Raw genomic sequence first — 21,004 nt, forward strand, 5'->3', positions numbered from 1 at the left:
GTCCGATTGATTTTAGATGAATCTCCAACGACTTGTGATGAACACCGCAAGGGACTTCTGGAGAAACGGGCTCCACACAAATAGCGATAACTTTTACAATTATTAATTTTTTTTTTAATTTTGCTAAAATCAAGTGGAAACATGATGTATTAATGCTATGTTTTTATTTTTGTAAAATAAAGCAATTGACTAGCAAAAAAAATTATTGAAAATCATCATCTTTTCGAGGCTCTGATTACCCCTTAACACGATTTTTAGAAATATCTCTCATATTAAATATTAAGTTTATTATTAAAAAGAATAATTATTTCTATATATAATAAAAAATTATTTGAAAAACTTTGGCAGCCTACCTTTTTGAACCATTTTCGCCATTCAACATACTAAATATGATTTTTATATTGGCCAAACCTTCTCTTCTTCTCTTCAATTGCTTTTTGAGGGTTCTGAAAAAATCTACTTACTTATTGTATCTTATTGAACCTTCATAGCTTTGACACCAAATAAAATTTAACCGTAAGACTACGCCACTTCCGACAGCAACAGTTTATTATTCTCACGTCAATGCACTAAAACCGAAGTAAACATTTTAGTATAAAATTTCATACAAATTCAATTTAAATCCTCCACGAAAGTTGTTATGATGCTTGCAACTAGCTGGTCTGTTGAACTACTTGGTTCAACCAGTTGGTCCGCTGAAATAGGTTCACCAATATTTTCTGAATAAGCTTCAGTACTCTCCGATTTTGAATTAAAATCACTGGAACATATTTTGTGACGTAATGAATCCTCTTTACTGGTTTTATCAAACGACTCCTCCTTACTGGAGGGCTCCACACTTTCTTTTACTGGCAATCGGTGTAGTTTTTCTTCATTCTGAACATGTTTTGTTGTGTCGGAACAGGATTCGGCACTGTCGGATACTGAATTAAAATCAGCCTTACTGGCTGTATCAAACGAATCCTCAATTTCGCTCACTGGCACATGGCGTACTATTTCTTCATTTTGCACCATTGGGACTGTAAAGAAATAAGTAATTAAATGAATCTCTCAAAAATATTAACTTTACGTGGCATAGTACAGAAAAAGAAAAATCTTAAACAACATTTACACTCTTAAAAATATTGGCTCTTATTAGCTCCGCAGTCAGCCGATTGTCCGGTCTTGGCTTAGCAGAAAGCATAGCTTAGAAAATATTCCTGCTGTTCAACTATTTGGATTCCCTCAGCGGGTTAGGGGGTTAGAATTTGATCGCGGTAACGGATGCCTGTCGTACGAGACGATTAAAACACAAACAGGCTGAAACAGGCACAGAAACGGCTTGGTGATGATAGGAACACTGTCGTTATTGTACCAAAAATGTATTGAAGGCGTTGGGCTCAGATAAATACTCCGAATACTCAACTGACACGTCGTGGGTTAAGTTTTATTAGATAGCTAATGGTGTTTTCCTTTTTCGAACTTCTAATGACGCATTTAATAATCTGTACTTCCAAATCCTCTGTAGTTCTGCACTTTTTAAAAGATTGAGTGACAAGCATCGTGGTGAGCGTTGAAGTCACCTGTGCCACAACTATCCCTATACCGCGCAGATTTCGGGTATTTTGTAAGTAGTAATAATTGGCTGCGTCGTAGTCAATGAATGCGACAGGAAAGAAGCATAGCATAGGAAAACACCAGTCATGGAAATGATTGCAATTTACTGACAAGAATACTACCCTGTGCAATCAGCCTTGACCCACTGAACAGTTTCTACTAATAGTATCTCACACAAGTAGGAAAAGACGAATAAAGGTATTTCGCCCCAATGGGCCCCTTGCTGGTTGCCTCGTGGGGTACAGGCACGTTGTACGTATTACATGTAATAGAATCTATCAAGTAGCAGCGATCTTAGACCCAGTAAAAGAATTTTGTATACTAGAGTAGACAGCTCGGTTCCCCTTCACGCCCCCCGATCTGGACTAATTCACTCAATACAAATTCCCATACAAAAAAAATGTCAATCTATTTTATGAAAATTACCTAAACATGATGGAAGAGCAAGGCGAAAATAAATCGGATCAGTCCAAAGACTTCGCTCGATCGGCTTCAGGCCAAATCGATGGAATATATCAATAAAGGTAGATGGGCCAATAAACAGATACCAAGTACCAAGGCTTGAAATGAGCCACGGAGAAATAAACTTTTATTTAACACAGTTCCTCTACGGCCTCAATAGATTTGGTCACGATAGCTCCCCACACCGTTCAACTTATATTGACAGTGAAGAAAATGGGGAGCATGTAATGTGCCGTGTTATGTTTCCGAAATCCACAAGGTTCTACAAGGAGAAAGCATTATGGATTTCATGTTTCAATCAGTTGAAAATTGGAAAATAATAGGTTCCCAATAATAGGTCAGACAATTAGTTTGGGAAAAAAGAAATCCATTATTTTTGTATAGAATTTTTGCGCAAATCGTTTAAAACTGTTTTATGGTCGATTAGCTCCGGGCCGATGCTATGACTACTAACATGCCGGTCAACTTCAATTATTTCTGTAATTTTATCGAAATTTTTTTTAGCATCAAAAATGCCAGCACGGAATCGACGAAACCAATATTGCACATAATTGGCTGTTGTAGTATCAACACCATAAACACCATTCATAATTTCAGCGGCCTAGCTTGTATTTTCGCCTTTATCAAAAAATTATTAAAACTATCACCTGACAACTGAAAGTATGCACAATATAATAAAAAAATATTCCTACTTATTCTTGGCAGCACGTCAATTTGAGTTAAGCGGCTAGAAACAAAATCACTAAGCTGTTGCTACTTTCACATACAAATTTTTCGCCCAGCGAGCAGATGAATGATGAATCGACAGCAGCTAAATGGAAGCATCGAGTGGCACAGTCTTTTGGATATGTCACCGCCACGTATCGGTCTGTGGTACTAAATAGCCTATTTTATGCATGGGCAAACATTTAAAATGGTGATAAAGCAAAATGTTTTCCTATTGTAAAGCTTCGCACCCTTAGTTTACTTAATTCTCAACTGTGAAGATTTTGATATAAAGATTTTATTTTTTATATTATTTACCTGGTTGTGATGACTCTTTCACAGAAATTTTTTCCGTCAATGTATAATTGTTCTCAGCACTGATGCTTGAAAATTGTGAGTACACGCCGTTTTCGAAGGGCTCACTGCCTTGGATGCTCCGTAAATCAATCGAATGCTTAAAATCATCCTTTTGAGGATGAATACAATTCTCCAAATATAAAAAGATAATTTCACATTTATGACGTACATCAGTCCTTTCCAAGGTTAAATAGGATTCGCGTATAATATTAATTAAAACTTCAGCAGATGAGGGTCTTAAATAAATTTTGGCTGTCAACAAGGCGAACAGCAGTTTTATCAAATCACATCGATGTTCATAATAGTGTTGGCTCCCTAACGATGCATCACACATCAGACGATAAATATTTATAAGCTTCTCTTCAATGTTCTGAAAAGTTTACAAATGAATTTCAAATGAGAAGATTGAAATTGAGAGTAAATACCATAGCAATGTTGACTTTCAGATTTTTTGGTGCTGAATTTAAAATTTCATAAGCACATCTTTGAGATGATCGAATAAGCTCATGAATAATTGGATCCGTCACATTTCCTCTAGAATCATCTTTTCCATTCAGACTCTAAAAAATAAAAGGGATAAAAAATGTATTATTTTTAAATAATAATAATAAGAAAGATGCATGCATGTTTTTTCTTTTTTGAATATTTAAATAAAGAAACTAACAAACACATTTTTTTTTTTGTTTTAATCTTATAACCTAAGTTTTTAAATTACCTGGTGGATGTCTAAAAATTAGTTACAAAAGTATAATGCGAGGGTTGTCATTTATATTTCTGGCACTACTGCTATTTATGTTTTTGGGCACTTCTAGTGGTGTCAGTAGCCATTTAACGTTTCCATTGGAAAGTTTGACAGATTTTACTATAAACGCACTCAGAACTTTTTATGTGTGAGCCACAGTGGCTAAAATGACATCTACATCAAACGATTTAACCATTTCAAGACAAAATTTCTTACTAAATCAAAATTAAAAATAGTTGCCATTTCCTAGGAGTTGAGGTTGGACCAGTACTTTTAAGTTCACTTGGTGACAAAACGCTGCCCAAAATGTAACCTTACCTACAGTCTTAGATAACAAAATAACGCATATCACCAACTCACTTTGCATTAACTTACCTTTGTAGTATGAAGTTCAAAAATATCTAGCATATCTTTCATCATGAAATTGCTTATTAAATCACTGCGACTTCCTTGACTCACAACTCTACACCATAAGCTGATGACATCGTACACCTTAACGAGTAGGCGCCTAAAATGCAAATATGTAGTTTATAATGGTTTTCTGAAAATAATTGAAACTTACATGTATGATTTATTTTTTTCTCTTACTGCTTTAACTGTACTAAGATTTTTCATATCTCCCAAAATGGCCCATATTTCTTTATAACTCCTCCTCAAATTTTTTCCTAAACTGAATGAATACAAAGTTAGTTTAGATAGATTGTCTTTAGCACAGATTGTTTTTACGCTTACGTTAAGAGTAAAGTCTCCAAAATTTGTAACACAATATAATAAAATTGAGGAAGCAACAGGCCTAGAATTGTATCGTTAGTTGTTTTATTCCGTCGCTGCATTAAGTGTGGGGCGCCAAATGCACTTTTTATAAGATTTAAAAGTTTCTTTGGGTTGATAAGTTTTTCCGTAGAGAATGGTTCCCTTTATTGTATTAAATAAAGAGATTAAGCAGCCTTTTTAAGAGAAAAAACCAAGAAATTTGTTTACCTTAAAGTTACAATAAGATGTATGGCGAAATTTCTAAAGCGAATGAAAATTTGTGGTAGTCTTTTTATTGGGTCATCACTAAGTTGTAAAACTGAGGTATGCAGCGGTTCACAGTTCACAGCTTTAATAACAGGCGAAGAAATATGCCCCAAAAAAGATTGTGCCAAAGTTTGGAGGTTTTCGATTAGTTTTTGTTGATACATTTGCCAAAGCTCCTTCAATTGCATATCATTTGATCGATGTTTTGATATAAACAACATAAGATGATAACATTTTGCAGAATACTCTGCTACATCGTAATTGGGAGAATCTATAAATTTCGATAGAAATAGTTTCACGGTACCGCTCGATTGACCACTGTACTCTGGATAAAGTTGTAAAAGAATAATCATACAACGTAAGACGCCTAAATTGTCTATTGGCACAAAATATTCTTTAGTTATTACATCAAAAATAGTTTTTACGTGATTGGAACCAAACAACTTTTTTGACTCCTGCGTTGTGCTGGACAATTTAGCGAGTTCACCTGCGAACAAATTGTAAGTATTTAAATATTAATTGACCTTTGATACTATGATATATATATATATGTACCCAAAGTTATAATAATTTGATTCGCAACTCGGATTTCCTTACAGGACGCATATAATTTTAAAAGTAATGACGTCCAAATGTGCGACTTTCTTCTCATCACTTCCTTCTGACAGCTATTTAACAACCGAAGTGCCAATGAATTACTTTCGGTATTCTGGATAGAAGAATTTATTACTTTTTCCAAAACGGCCTGTTCGTTCAAGACAAAAACAAATAAGAAATAGATGAACGGCATTTGATAAAATTAGTATTAGGTTTTATAATCACTAATTTGGACCGGCTGCTCATTTATGGAACCAAAATCGCATACATTTAATCTTCCTCTACAACAACAACATCCGTTCTTAACATACAAGAAAGATAGAATCCAAAATTGCGCTTCCGAATTTACTGTGACGTCAACGATACGAATACAAATTAAAGGAAGAGACATTATTTTTTGTCAAACACAAAAGCACTGCATTTCGAAGTATTTTTATAAATCGTGCTTTCACAATGTAGTTTGTTTAATTAAAATCACAATATTTCCAAGCCATTTACTGAATATTTACAAACTAGTAGTTTCTCTTTCTTCTGTTTTGTCAACAGGTTGTCAAAATCGCGAAAAGCAACGGTTTTCGGAAGGTGTCACCTTTAGTTTTTGTACACCGCGTATTACACAAATTTCGTCACATCCGTCAGCTGTTTTTTGTATACGAATGGCGGTCGCCAAAGTGCCGTGGTCTGTTATAATTCCCTCATGATGCTAATCATTGATTGTCGCTAAAGTTAAAATTATGAAGTATGTGGCGATTTGACAATGGGTTAAGCACAATATTTTTCTCATGGTTTGACGGCGAATGCAATAATTTAAAACATAAAATAACACTTAACACTTTGTTACCTCGATGGACGAGATGAGATTCCTTAAAACTTTTGAATCATATTGATCACAAAACTTTCATACCTCTAAATTTAGGTCGGTATAATCGAGTGCGTCCATATATATATCAGAATATTGGCTTCCCACCAAAACCTGGAACATTTTTATACTTTCATCCATGTTTGCCGACGAATAATTTATTTATGAACTATTGCTCTCACATGTGTAATTATGTTAAATTCCAGCGATGTGCTGAGTTTCCGGTACCCAATACTTTATACAAATTTGGTTATTCAATTCTTGCTTTTCGATATTCGATATCGATTTAATACTTCAGCCTTTGTTGTGGTATAATTGCTGATGTAGTATATTGATATTTCAAACTTAGGAAACCTCTCTAAAAAAAGTAAAGCCTGTCATACCGATTTTAATGGCATAACAATGGGTTCAGGTTTTGTTATTCGATTTCAACAATGGTAATAAAAAAATAAAAATGAAATGAAAAATTAAAAGAAAAAATGTAGCATTGATTATTTGTATCATAAAGCTTACGAAACTTTTTATATAATTTTAAGGAGCATTAGCTCCAGCTTTGGTGGTGTCTCCTAACTTGTACTTATTCCCTATTTTACGACTTTATTTCAAATCCAAACATTTCGGTACCATCTATCGAAACTATTGGATTCTTCTAAATTCGGTACCGACCATCGATTAAAACTGAAAAATTCTGGTCAAGCCCATTTCTACTAGATTGATAATTCCGAAACTTTTTATCTCACGTCTGCAGAGGCAATCGTTCATAACACATATATTATTAAGGCCGAAAATGCTTTGTTCACAAGAATAAAAAAATACAACACTGCGACCCAACGAAAATCAGTGATTTCATGACATGACATAATTCAATGTTTCAATTGGGCAAATTGTAATATTTAATTTATAAATTTTCTTTTTCATATAACAAGATTATATGCAATGAATTTCACTTAAAATATCTTTATTAACAGCTCCAAAATTAACTCAAATGATTTAGGCAGCCCCACAATATTTGCCTTTTCTTGAATGAGCTTCTCAGCAGAGGATTGCATGAGTGCAAGTTGATTTATGCGAGAACCCCGTTATGAAGCTATTGTCGTCAACACCTCATAATCATTTTAATACTCTTAAACAAGTATACTATTCCATATTTCTATGAACAATGATCCGCCTAACGTTTTGTCACGAATCGTTTAGCACTATTCTGTTGCTGTGGTCCTGTCGTCAGTAAAGTTTTTTTTTCTCCACGCCGAGTTGAATATTTCACTATATTATTGATGAGGATTTAGGATAACGCTTTTTACAATAATTAAGTGTTACATTGTCTATTTTCAATATTAAGGTATTTATTTTTACGCAATTCAAAGTACATATGTACATTGTATACTGTCGTAAAAAATTTATTGCTAGCTTTTTCAGGGATACAAACAGTTTACAAGTTTGACGTGAAAATGTTATGAAATTTTTATAAGGTGTTATAATATTCGTATTAATTTAACAATATTTTTGTGATGAAATAAACTGAAATCAAAATTTGAAATCAGCAATTTTACAAAAAGAAATTACACGAAAGAAATTAATGAATACAAGTTTAACGAGCTCGATGTGAAATCCGCTATTGTTACTACTTCCTCTTTGTAATGTTTCATTTTTCACTCGGTTTCACTTCTTAGTTTAACCTAACCTTGTTTTATGGTTTAGAGGAGGCAAGATTTCAACAGAGTTTAACATGGCGGATGTCGAGGTTTGTTTTAAATTGTATATTTTTCATATTACACCGAATAAAATGTTTCCTTTTCAGCTATCTAAGGCGTTACGTGATTTACCAAATCGAGTACTTTCTGTTCCTATGGAGGAGAGATCTGATTTGTTCAGAAATGTGTCGTCCGTTCTTAACAATCCTGGTATATTAAACAGCAAACTATTAATGTAACTTAAATTACATATATATTTTTTAGGGATAAATGATGCAATTGTAAGGGGAATATGTAAGGTCATTGGTACGACATTGACAAAATATAAAGACTCGTCATCTCAACTCCTTGTTAGAAATCTTATTGTGGAAATCATTAAACGCCACCATGACGTGGCTGTGGAACACCTGATTGGAGTAATAAAAGCAGTTTTAAGCAAAGACCTTTCTGGGATACAGCCACAAAAATCGGCCAAATACTCATTGATTGTCTTAGGTTGGACGGACCTGATAACACGGCACGCCGATTTCAACTCAAACATCTTTAGAACAGAATATCCGAAATTAGTGGACTATCAGAGCCAATTGTATCAACATATTTATCTCTCATTTAATACACGCATCATAGAAATGGGGGAGAAAATATTTTTCGATTCATGGCAAAATCTGGAGATTTATGGGCTATGCTTTTCCACTGCAATAGCGAAAGAACCTGCAAGTAATATAGTCATATTTTTAATGTTGCTCCTACGTTTCGATAAAAGTTACGACATCGAAAATAGGATTAATAAGTGCAAATCAGAATTACTCGACCACTTTGTAAAAGGAATTATAACGAGTAAGACGAAACTTCCTGAATCTTTTGTAATCGCTTGTCGACCGTTATTACAAGTACTTACTCAAAGCGATTTTGAAGAAAACATTTTACCGGTATTGCAAAAATCCATATTAAGGAATCCAGAAGTTGCCATAAAAACCATGGGACTGGTTTTGCACGAATTAAACATAGACCTAAGTAAATATGTTGAATCGTTGGGAAAAGTTCTTTTGCAAAATTTATATTGCAAAGACGATACGGCTAGGCATGAATCCCTGCAATCTTTGAAGGAGTTATCCCAAAAGTGCGCTACTGTCGAATCAATTGAATACCTGCTAAATGGGATATTTGCTATTCTTAATGGAGAAAATGGCAAAATAACTGTTGCTGAGTACAGAATGAATCTTATTCAGGTAATACTATTAAGCTATTTAACTACTAATACAGACAAGCTTCAAAATATGTTTCTCTAAATTTACAAAAAGACAACCTTTCCAAGTTTTTAACTTTTGCAAATGTAATGATTATTGTGGATTTTTTGGTCTCGTCCTCATATTTGACTGCTTGGCTTGGTATAATTTACCTAATAGCCGTACTCATGGATTTTCATTAGTGAATACTGTATTTATTTGACTACTTTATTATCTCTTACCTGACATATGAACTTTCTTTTGGGAACCGTATGTTTTCGTATGTGGACCTTCACTATCTTAATGTTGGTCTGCTGGGCTGGAGGGAAGCTTCCAAGTCTGCTAGAAATAAGGGAGCACTTATTACCAGCTGTAGTATAAAAGTATGAAGCAAGAAATGTAGTTTGAAATCCCGGTCAATGATCATATGATATGAAACTCGTAATTTTTCTATTGAGAGCGGCGGACTGAAATGTTTTTTTAGTCTGGCAGCAAAGCCGAATCAGTTCCCCGAATAACAGCCGTCTTGCAGTTACATACAAAATGACCGGCTTCTAATCCGTATATGTTAAACGTTTTATATCAAAAATTTCAGACTAATAGGCGGCGTTTAAAACTTGCAACGATTGTTTATTTATTTTCTGGGTTAACGATGGAAAAATTAACATTGATGGTTGAAATCGGTGAGCGAACAGTTACCACGAGAATATTTAATGTACCAGTTTTTTACGATGCTAAAGAATGGGCCTTGCTCGTCGTATGATGATTTTAGTTCATCGATGCATTATTGTCTTGTTAATTTACGTCGAAAATTGCGAAAAATAATCGCACGAAAATGTTTCCGGTTTAATTAAATTTTTTTCCGAGATGAATTTTTAAAGCCACTGTAAACAACATTAATATCACTCACACACCAATATGTGTAAAATATGCCAAACTTTCTAATAGAAACGTCAATTGGTGCATGAAATCACTAAAGTGTCCAAAAGGAGAAAAATAAATAGCAATCCTCGTAATATTAGAAGTTAACAAAATTAAAAGGAATATAAAAATTAATATTTGATACGTTTTCCGTGCTTTATTTAATGAAAAAAATCAGGAAAATTACTCAACGAATGACCATACCGGCATTTCCTGCCCGGTACTCTATAAGAATTAGCTTGAATAAGTCCAGAAATAGTTCTCAATGGTTGTGCCATATATAGATATATATAATTGGAGCTTACTCCTTTTTTGGGAGTTTGAACGAGCTCCTCCTCCTATTTGTCGCGTACATCTGGACGTTGCTCATCAATTGGAGGACCTACAGTTTTAAGCCGATTCCGAACAGCAAATATTTTTTTATGACGTGCTTTTTTATGGCAGAAATACACTCGGAGGTTAGCCATTGCCTTTCGAGCGGGCGGCCGCTACTAGAAATGATTTTCTGTAATTTGGTGTTTCATGCACGAAGATTGCGTTGGGACCGCCTGAATCGTATTATTCGCTACATAGTCACAGGGGAACGTTGGGAGTTATGTTTTTTAATTAAATTATTGATTGGGCAGGTTACAAACCCATTTTGATTGAATAGGATGCAGTTAAATATGACCTCTAACCAACAGGGCATTAAGTTCCTAAATTTTTTTTATTTACTTGGAAATCCTCAATTATTACAATTCATACAGCTTACAACGAAAATAAAAATAAAAATATAAACTACTTGTTAATTCATTTGATAATAATCTGAAACTCGCTTCTGATGATAGACTGGTGCTGTGTAGATAGACTCCATCTCTGACATAACCCCACAAAAAATAGTCCAGCGACATAACCGGCGCGCCGAATTAACAGCTGAATTTCCTGAAATTGTGCGATTGGGAAATTTGGTTTGCAATAAATGTATGGTTTCGATGACTGAGTGACGTGGCACCGTGCTGTTGAAACCATATGTCATTAATGTCCATTTCATCAATAATAGGCAAAAATTCAGTTGTTGACATCTCTCGACAGTATTTCCAGCCGAATTTTCGATAAATATTACCCAACAACGCCTCCAGATCTCGCTATGGGATTTTGAGTTGAACGACTCAGTCGAGCACGCGTTGGTGTTGGTACATTATGCACCGAGCCAGTTGACTCAATGAAACGTTTTACATTTCCAAAATATTGATTCTTCTGGAAATTTATTTATTTATTTTAAATGTTTTAAAAGAATTTTTATAACACTCACACGAAGGAAATTTATCCATAATAGTAGAGTGTGCAGTTGAAATACCAAGGCAATCGGCAGCACACCTCATTGTTGATTATTAAATAATCATAAACTTCAAATGTGGATATTTAAAAATTAATGACAGTACTCGGATATATACTATATACGGCAATGTATAGAGAAATAGCGCCACACAACAACATACATATAATGATGATTATTTTTCTGGATGACTTAGTAAAACAGTTATTTTTGCACAAATCTATACTTTTATTTCAAATCGTATAAAAAGGTAATAAAATTAAAATTAAAAAAAAAAATTATTATAAAGAGTTCAAAAAACTGGAATTTATCACATTTTGAGAAGAAAAACAGAAATTAGTTACTTCAAATAATTTATTTATAAGTAATTAATTACTTGATTAGTATTTTGTTGACTATCCTTTTTTAAACTGCTTCACACCTGCGAGGTAAATCTATTAACTCATATCTCCAAAGGAATAGAGTTCCATGCTTCCTGTACTCCTTGCCATAGTTCATTAGTATTTTCTGCTGGCGTGGCATCCGTATTTACAACTAAATTGGATTTTCGATGATGACTGCTGAAACATAACAATTTGAATAACTATCATTGCTTTCTGGCCACCCTTTATAATTCTGTATGGCCCAACTCTGTGTGCTCAATTTCAGAAATTGTTTATAATGCATTTCAAGATTTCCTAATAAATATTCTCATTTATTTTCAGGGCGCAGGATACTTAAGTTTCAACTCAATTTCCAGTAGTAAAACTTCAACGTTATTACATCTCGTTGTGGACTTGTTTTCGAAAGCATTGGCGTCTGAAATCCAAGAGCGGGTTATATGCCATACTTTGGACATGTTTAGTTTGTGGTCAGTGAAATTTGTTGGAGAACTACCAAAAACAATCATCGATATCTTTAACAGAGGATTAGACCTTAAAACAACAACTCAACCCGTTCGTGTGGCGTATCTTCAGTGGCTGTTAGCTGCTCTTCAAAATGCAAAATTACACGAGGAAATCAATTTCACACCATTTCTTATTACATTAGTTGAAAAAGGCTTGCAAAATCCTTCACAAATCCCTCTTGTATGTGAGGCACTTTGCGCTGCCTGTGTTATTTTACAAACAGAAAGATCTTTGAACAATATCATCTTAAGCAACTTTTGGAGCGTCATATTCGACATGAATAAACAGATATTTTTTTCTGAACGCTTTATGGTCGCTGCGCCGGCTGAAACACTATGCTACGTTTCATTGATGGCCGAAAATTTGTTAACGCAATATGCTGATAAGCTGAAAGGGCCAATACACGTTATATTCAAAGCTATCGTTTGCAATTTAATATCGAATTCCAAAAAACTGAGATCATACACTTTGGCTTTACTTCCAAAGATAATCCAATCAGCCAACGGCGTCGCGTATATTAATACAATACTGGTTGAATTCGAAAATCAGATGGATAATATAAAATTCAACAATGAAAATGATGGCATCAATGAAGAAAATACAGCCTCGGTGAATCCTTTGGTAGAAATAGTGAATTGTGTTTGTAACTTTGAACAAATTGAAATCAGCGATGCTAAAAAACTAGCTTTACAATCACTACTCATATGCCACCACCCAGCTGCGGTGTGCAATGAACCGTTTTTGTGGGAAAGTATTTTAAAATCGAAGTTCAATTTTGATCCAGAAACATTCATTTCGATAAACACAAAGCAAATCATCGAAATTTTAATGGATAATTTTGAACAGAAAAGGCCGTATGAAAATGCGATTTCTACTATTGCTCGGCTGAGCCCAGGAGTTATATTACCAACTTTTATACAGAAAATTGTAGCTGATTTTAAAAGTATCGAAATAGATGTTGTTTCCGAAGAGGAGTATGCTATATACCTAAGTACATTGGATAAAAAACTTGGTCAAGGTAATGATGATATAAACGTAACAACCGGGAATATACGAGATAATAAAGGGCACCATAACAAAGGTCAAACAGAAAAAATACAATTCGGTACTGAAAGTGATAAGAAGCGATACAAAGGCAAAGCAAATTTCCCAGAAATTACCCAAAAACAACAAGAAGCTATAAAACTTCAAGCTGAAAAAGAAAACTATATAAGAGAACGCCTTGCACTTCTGAGTAAAAAATTAATAAATGCAACAACTATGTTAGAGGCAGTATATTCCGGGAACCCTAAGGCAGTCTCTTTACATTATCATGAATTACTGAATCAAATTTTAAAATTACTAAAATGCCCACTTGCAGCGGAAACATTGACAAAGCTGTATTTTAAATTACGCGAAGTATGTTTCGAAGACAATTTTGAGCTGGGAGAAAATTTGGCGGTGGCAACTATACAGTTAGAAAACCCAGATTGCGTTCTTCCAAAAGAATGGGCTGTAAAAGATATGAATGAGAACACCGTAAGTACTTTACTGGACCTTCACAGCCGAATAGTAAGCCACGAAGACGACAGTTCATCAATAACCTATTTTGACGCACCTTCATTTTCGTATACATTTGAATTCCTAAGACGTGCACTCATTATAAGTTCCGTAGCATGCAATGAGGAATTCCTATTGGCCGGCATCCAAATAATTGAACATCATGCTCTAATTAGAGGTAATACAATATTTGGAGATGTGACAGATTACAATCATCCTAAATACATGCCTCGGTTAAAAATGTTAGAATTATTGCTACATTTTGTAAAAACATACCAAGGCAGAGCTCAAACGCAAGCGGCAGTTGCTCTTTTGGAAGTGGCAAATTTAAGTTCTGGCGAAGAATATTGTGCACAAGCTACTGAAGATGAGACAGAGCTATTTTTACTGTCACTACAAAACGGCGAAGAAATCGTGAGGGAAGTTTCATTAAAAGCGCTTCAAGTTATGGAAAAGTCTATTTTGCTTGAAAGCAATATGAATAAAGACTTAATTTTGCGATTGAAACTACGCTTATGGATTGCGAAGCATGACATATCGCCTGAAATTCGTACTTTAGCAGCAGATTTATGGGAGTCGGCTGAATTTTCACCACCTAATTTGGATGAACTCATTTTAGATGTTATACATAAGGAGTTATGCATACAAAAGGCCACGTCCGCTTCTTTGCTACCGTTGCTTGCCAACGATCATCAGAGTGTCAAGCATGTAGTGAAAGTTTTACTTGACATATACAAGGAAAAATTAACCATGATTCCCCCTAAATTGGATCAATTTGATCGTGAAATTTCTCCCGCAGTCGATCAATGGGAACCCCGAAGAGGTATTGCGATATCCATTTCAAAAGTTTCTAAATTTTTCGATGTGGAAGATGTGAATCATATTATGCAGTTCATGGTTTCACATGGTTTTGGCGATCGCAACGAAACCGTTCACAAAGAAATGCTTGCCGCTGCACTTTGTATAGTGGATTTTCATGGCAAAGAAACGATAGTTTATTTGTTACCTGTATTTGAAGACTTTCTGGATAAAGCACCTAAATCGCAAAGCTACGACAATGTCAGACAAGCTGTAGTGATCATAATGGGATCATTAGCTCGACATTTAGAAGCTGATGACGTTCGAATTGAACCTATAGTCCGAAGACTAATTGCTGCGCTATCAACACCTTCTCAGCAAGTACAAGAAGCAGTCGCAAATTGTTTACCGCATTTGATTCCTTCAGTGCGGGATAAGGCACCTGAAATTATAAAAAAATTGTTACAATTACTGGTTAAGTCTGATAAGTATGGAGAGAGGAGGGGAGCAGCTTACGGAATTGCTGGTATTGTAAAGGGCTTGGGAATTTTGTCACTGAAACAATTTGACATAATGTCTAAATTGACAACATTTATACAAGAGAAGAAAAATTACAAGTCTCGGGAAGGCGCCCTTTTTGCTTTTGAAGTACTTTGCACAACGCTTGGACGTTTATTTGAGCCCTATATTGTACATGTGCTACCCCACCTATTGCAATGCTTCGGAGACTCTTCGCAATATGTTAGACAAGCAGCTGATGACACAGCCAAAGTCGTTATGGGAAAACTGTCAGCGCATGGTGTTAAACTTATACTGCCATCTTTACTTAATGCTTTAGACGAGGATTCTTGGCGGACAAAGACAGCCTCAGTTGAACTTCTTGGAGCAATGGCGTTCTGTGCACCGAAGCAGCTGTCGTCATGTTTACCCAACATTGTTCCAAAGTTAATAGAAGTGCTTGGTGACTCCCATACAAAAGTTCAAGAAGCTGGTGCTGACGCGCTGAAAGTTATAGGATCTGTAATTAAAAATCCAGAAATCCAAGCCATAGTCCCGATTTTGTTAAAGGCTTTAGAAGATCCATCAAAAAATACATCGGTTTGTCTGCACAGTTTACTACAAACAAAATTTGTACATTTTATCGATGCTCCATCTCTGGCTCTCATAATGCCTGTTGTAGAGAGAGCATTCATGGACAGATCTACAGAGACACGAAAAATGGCAGCTCAAATCATTGGAAATATGTACTCCCTAACTGATCAAAAGGATTTAGTTCCATATTTGCCGAATATAATTCCTGGTCTAAAAATGTCGTTGCTTGATCCAGTACCTGAAGTAAGAGCGATTTCTGCTCGGGCCTTGGGAGCAATGGTTCGTGGAATTGGCGAATCTTCATTTGAAGATTTACTACCATGGTTGATGCAAACCTTGACATCGGAAACTAGCAGCGTCGATCGCAGTGGTGCAGCTCAAGGCCTCGCCGAAGTCGTGGGTGGTCTAGGTGTGGATAAGTTGCATCAGCTAATGCCAGATATTATCGCAACTTCCGAAAGAACGGATATTGCACCACATGTCAAAGATGGCTATATAATGATGTTCATATACATGCCTGGACCCTTTGCCCAAGAATTTACTCCTTATATTGGTCAAATAATTAATCCGATATTAAAAGCATTGGCCGATGAAAATGAGTATGTTCGTGACACGGCATTGAAAGCTGGACAACGTATAGTAAATTTGTATGCCGAATCAGCAGTGATGCTTCTTCTTCCTGAATTAGAAAAAGGCTTGTTCGATGATAACTGGAGAATTCGATTTAGCTCCGTTCAGTTGTTAGGAGACTTATTATATAGAATATCAGGTGTATCTGGAAAGATGACTACAGAAACGGCTAGTGAGGATGACAACTTTGGCACCGAACAGTCACACACGGCCATTATACGATTCTTGGGCGAAGAAAGGCGGAATAGAGTTCTCTCTGGTCTTTATATGGGACGCAGCGACGTATCATTAATGGTACGGCAAGCCGCTCTACATGTTTGGAAAGTAGTTGTAACCAACACACCTCGCACACTAAGAGAAATTTTACCTACTTTGTTTGGCTTACTACTGGGTTGCTTGGCTAGCACCAGCTATGATAAACGACAAGTTGCTGCACGCACGCTAGGTGACCTCGTTAGAAAATTGGGAGAGCGAGTGCTTCCCGAGATAATACCGATATTAGAGAAAGGTCTTAACTCGGAGCAAGCAGATCAGCGCCAGGGAGTTTGTATTGGCCTATCAGAAATAATGGCATCAACTTCTAAGGAAATGGTATTATCATTTGTTGACAGTTTAGTTCCTACTGTAAGAAAAGCTTTGTCGGATCCATTACCGGAGGTAAGAGAAGCTGCAGCGAAAACTTTCGAATCCTTACATTCTACAGTTGGCACACGAGCATTAGATGAAATTTTGCCATCAATGTTAGAGGGATTAAACGATACTGATCCAAATGTTGCAGAACATACTTTAGATGGTCTTCGGCAAGTCATGACAATTAAATCCCGAGTGGTGTTGCCATTCCTTGTTCCGCAATTAACAACTCCTCCAGTTAATACAAAAGCTCTCTCCATTTTAGTGTCGGTTGCAGGGGATGCACTGACAAAATATTTATCTAAAATTTTAGATGCTCTACTTCAAACGCTTTCGGATTCTCAAGGAACTATAAATGAGCAACAGGAATTAGACTACTGCCAAGCAGTTATACTCTCGGTAACAGACGAAAGTGGTATTCGCACAATTGTGGATACTCTAATGGCATCCGCAAAGTCCAATAATGTAAATACACGAAAGTCTGCTTCAAGTTTACTTGCTGCATTCTGCACACATTCTCCGGGCGATTATTCTCAGTATGTGCCGCAATTGCTACGTTGTTTATTGCGCCTAATGGCTGATTCCAATCGTGATATTCTTCAAAGGTCTTGGGATGCGTTAAATGCAGTTGTGAAAGGCTTAGATTCAAGCCAACAAATCGCGTACGTATCTGACGTTAGACAAGCAGTTCGGTTTGCTGCAAGTGATTTGAAGGGTTCAGAGCTGCCAGGTTTTTGCCTGCCAAAAGGAATTACTCCTCTTCTTCCCGTCTTTCGAGAGGCAATTTTGAATGGCATGCCAGACGTTAAGGAAAATGCCGCCCAGGGACTAGGCGAAATTATTGCATTAACCAGTGCTCAGTCCTTACAGCCATCTGTTGTCCAAATCACTGGACCACTAATTCGTATTCTGGGCGATCGTTTTAATGCGGGGGTTAAAGCGGCTGTTCTAGAATCGCTAGCGATTTTACTGCGAAAGGTCGGAGTCATGTTGAAACAATTTTTGCCCCAGTTGCAAACAACATTTCTTAAAGCTTTACATGATCCAAATAGAGCTGTACGCATGAAGGCCGGCCAAGCCATATCTGAATTGGTAATGATTCATTCGCGCCCAGATCCTATTTTCAATGAAATTCAAAGTGGAATAAAATCAAGTGAAGATTCAGCCATACGAGAAACTATGTTGGCCGCCATGCGTCTGATTATTAGCTTAGCGGGGGGAAAAATGTCTGATTCTCTTAAGAAACAAATAAGCACTACTTTACTAAATATGATAGGTCATTCAGAAGACATCACTCGGTCTGTTGCAGGGGGCTGTTTAGGATCACTTTTAAAATATTTAACAGTCCAGGAAGTGGAGGATATATTAGAGAATCATATACTCGTTGTAAGCAATGATGATGGGCCGATAGCTCATGGACGAATCACCGTTCTTTTTGTCGCATTAAAAGAGAGTCCTGCCATGATTATAACACCGAAATTTGAAGAGAAAGTAAAAGAGACCATTACCAATAGTATTTCATCTGAGAAGATCAATATTTCCAGCAAAGGTGTTCGCTCAATAACTTGTTTGTTACAGTTTTATTTGTCCAATAATTTACCTTATTCTCCAACAATAGTTTCAAGCTTCACTCGAGCTATGAACCACAAAAGCAACGAAATAAAACAGCTCGTTGCCAAAAGTTGCAATTACTTAGCTACAGAACTACCTGTGGATAAGATGACGCCAGATATTATCAAACTGTTTGTACCAATGCTAGTTAATGGCACCAAAGAAAAAAATGGTTATGTAAAGTCTAATTCTGAAATAGCTTTAATATCAATTTTGCATCTCCGTGATAACGATACCACATATAATTCTGTATGTCAAATTTTGGAAATTGGAGCGAGAGATTCCTTAAATGAGGTAGTAAACAAAGTTTTACGTAAAGTTGCTGTTCAGACTGTAGGAAAGGACGAAGAATTTGACGATACAATTTTGAACTAGAGAAAAAATGTAACTAGGTGGTACTAAAAATTTATTCATAAATCTATATGTCAACTCCTAGTGTATTATAAATGGAAAATAAATCGAAAATAAAAGAATTCGGTGAAAAGTTAATACAAAATTTCAAAAATTACACGATTAATATTGCACATGGGAATGTTTTTGTACATTATTCGGGCTGTTGCTTCGGCAAAGAAAGAACTTGAAAATGCTAGTTTGGGTGGAATGGAAATAATTGATTTGTATTCTGCCATTTCTCCTTCTACTCGATCTTAATATGAAAGACGGCAGCGGTTGGAAACTTAATATATATTTGTTGTTGTAAACCAAAATATATTTAAATGTTGTTGTTGCTCTAGCGAGCTCATCTATGAACTGAGAAGTCAACTTAAAGTGGAATAGAAAACAAAACTCGCGGATATCGATAAAGGAAAGCCTTTACGCACATTTCGCACGAAGTTGACGAGCACTAGAAGTTAGGCAAACCGTTACTGTGCAATGTAGATTTCATATTCCGGTAGGTGTTATGCCACTGATCTGTAAAGCGTATGAGTTGCCTAAAAAGTATTACCACACTACATATCTACTTCTGAAGGAATCTGGTGAAAAACTATTCTCGACCACTCATTAAAAAGCCAGCAAGTGTCATAAAGAAATATAAACTCTTACATGAAGGAGTGTTTAATGCAAGTGAATCCGGCCTCTACTGGAAAATGCTATAAGACAAGAAATACATATACGAGTATATGTCCATTCGTAAGCGAAATGTGCACCAGGCCGAAATGAGTCGAAGAACGAAATACATTTCTTGCTTGTGCGAATGCAGAAGGGACAAAAAGAATAGGAGGTACATACATACAAGTGTATACAAATAGACAAATATGTAAAAATAAAAAAAAATCTGATATTTTACAGTAATATATTCTCTTGAATTCCTGCCACAATATGAAAGAAAAGTACTTCTTTGTGCTTATATGAATTTTTAAATTTTTCAAAAAGGGCCAACATTATATAATTTGCAGTACTGGACGTCGACTGTATTTAATTACAAAAAAAAAGTACGGGAAAATGTGAAGGCGAAAAAATCCAGATGATAAAAAAGTTTGTTTTTCTAATGGCGATCGTCCCTCAGCAGGCAATAGCGAACCTCCGATTGTATTTCTGTCATGAAAAAATCTTCAAAAAACCATTCGAGACCGCCACAAAGCTTTGGGTCCATCCATTTGAGAGGAATAACTTCAAATTGGAAGATAAGCTCGATCAAACACCCAATAACAGCTGTAAACGCTAATTATAGTGTACTCTCTCTTAAGGGGTTATATACCTTGTGGTCCGGTGAAATTAGCGAAAGTTGGGTTTTTTTTAAAGATATGTAGCAATAATTTTATTGTATAAAAGTTTTTATTATTGGATATTACAATGTTTAAAGAAAAAAAAAAGGCTTTGTTTGTGTAAAAATATTTAAAAATGGCGGAGTTATGGCGTTTTCCCCCAAGACCCTTTTTTTGGAAGAGGCTTGCGGTGGACGCGATTCAAGTCCACCAAGTCAACTGAAATCAAAAAATCGAAAAGATTTCATTAGTATAGGGTTATATCTTCTTAGTGAACGATCAATATATTAAATATTTTGATTTTTGTGAAAATAGGAACATGTTTTTAAAAAACTCCACTTCTACAGTCCTAAAATTGGCATTAAAAAATTCATATCTGCAAAATAAAAATTTATACATAAAAAGTTGATCGTTCACTAAGAGGCGACATCAATTACGAACAATTTAAAAAAAAAATTATAAAAATCGGTTGAATACTTTTTTTGCAATCGCGTCCACCGCAAAAGCATTTTTGGAAAAACACGTTTTTGAGATAATCGCGTTTAAAGTTTCAAGCGCCGCATGAGGCCGTACGCTCAGGACGTGACGACGCACAATTTAAAACGCTGTAACTTTCGATC

At 35.6% G+C, this 21,004-nt stretch overlaps 2 protein-coding genes across 3 annotated transcripts; one reads left to right on the top strand and one right to left on the bottom strand.

The window, feature by feature from the left end:
* Window positions 1-517: 517 nt before the first annotated feature.
* Window positions 518-6,564, bottom strand: LOC128866253 (uncharacterized). Its single transcript, XM_054106840.1, has 9 exons — window positions 6,384-6,564; window positions 5,438-5,627; window positions 4,844-5,369; window positions 4,595-4,777; window positions 4,425-4,532; window positions 4,238-4,370; window positions 3,546-3,680; window positions 3,082-3,490; window positions 518-1,019 (listed from the first exon to the last, which is right to left on the bottom strand). The coding sequence occupies exons 1-9, from the start codon at window positions 6,477-6,479 to the stop codon at window positions 613-615; spliced, it is 2,187 nt and encodes a 728-aa protein (XP_053962815.1). The 5' UTR covers window positions 6,480-6,564; the 3' UTR covers window positions 518-612.
* Window positions 6,565-7,969: 1,405 nt separating this feature from the next.
* On the top strand, window positions 7,970-19,926 carry LOC128866262 (eIF-2-alpha kinase activator GCN1). 2 transcript variants are annotated; one of them, XM_054106852.1, is made up of 4 exons: window positions 7,970-8,079; window positions 8,137-8,239; window positions 8,294-9,258; window positions 12,196-19,926. In XM_054106852.1, exons 1-4 carry the CDS (start codon window positions 8,065-8,067, stop codon window positions 19,051-19,053), a joined length of 7,941 nt encoding a protein of 2,646 aa, XP_053962827.1. In that variant the 5' UTR covers window positions 7,970-8,064; the 3' UTR covers window positions 19,054-19,926. The 2 variants fall into 2 exon arrangements, with proteins under 2 accessions (XP_053962827.1, XP_053962836.1); XM_054106861.1 differs by lacking the exon at window positions 7,970-8,079 and having other exon boundaries at window positions 8,122-8,239.
* Window positions 19,927-21,004: the final 1,078 nt, after the last annotated feature.

The sequence above is a fragment of the Anastrepha ludens genome, chromosome 2, assembly GCF_028408465.1.
Source record: "Anastrepha ludens isolate Willacy chromosome 2, idAnaLude1.1, whole genome shotgun sequence".
NCBI lineage: Eukaryota > Metazoa > Arthropoda > Insecta > Diptera > Tephritidae > Anastrepha > Anastrepha ludens.

Excerpts from the sequence above, each read along its gene's own strand:
- LOC128866253 (XM_054106840.1), bottom strand. The coding sequence starts at position 6,479 with ATGGATGAAAGTATAAAAATGTTCCAGGTTTTGGTGGGAAGCCAATAT. Across the intron at positions 4,778-4,843 it reads CATCTTATTGTAACTTTAAG|GGAACCATTCTCTACGGAAA; the intron begins GTAAACAAATTT and ends AATACAATAAAG. Across the intron at positions 3,681-4,237 it reads TTGAACTTCATACTACAAAG|AGTCTGAATGGAAAAGATGA; the intron begins GTAAGTTAATGC and ends TTTATTTTTTAG.
- LOC128866262 (XM_054106852.1), top strand. Across the intron at positions 8,240-8,293 it reads GTCCGTTCTTAACAATCCTG|GGATAAATGATGCAATTGTA; the intron begins GTATATTAAACA and ends TATATTTTTTAG. Across the intron at positions 9,259-12,195 it reads ACAGAATGAATCTTATTCAG|GGCGCAGGATACTTAAGTTT; the intron begins GTAATACTATTA and ends ATTTATTTTCAG.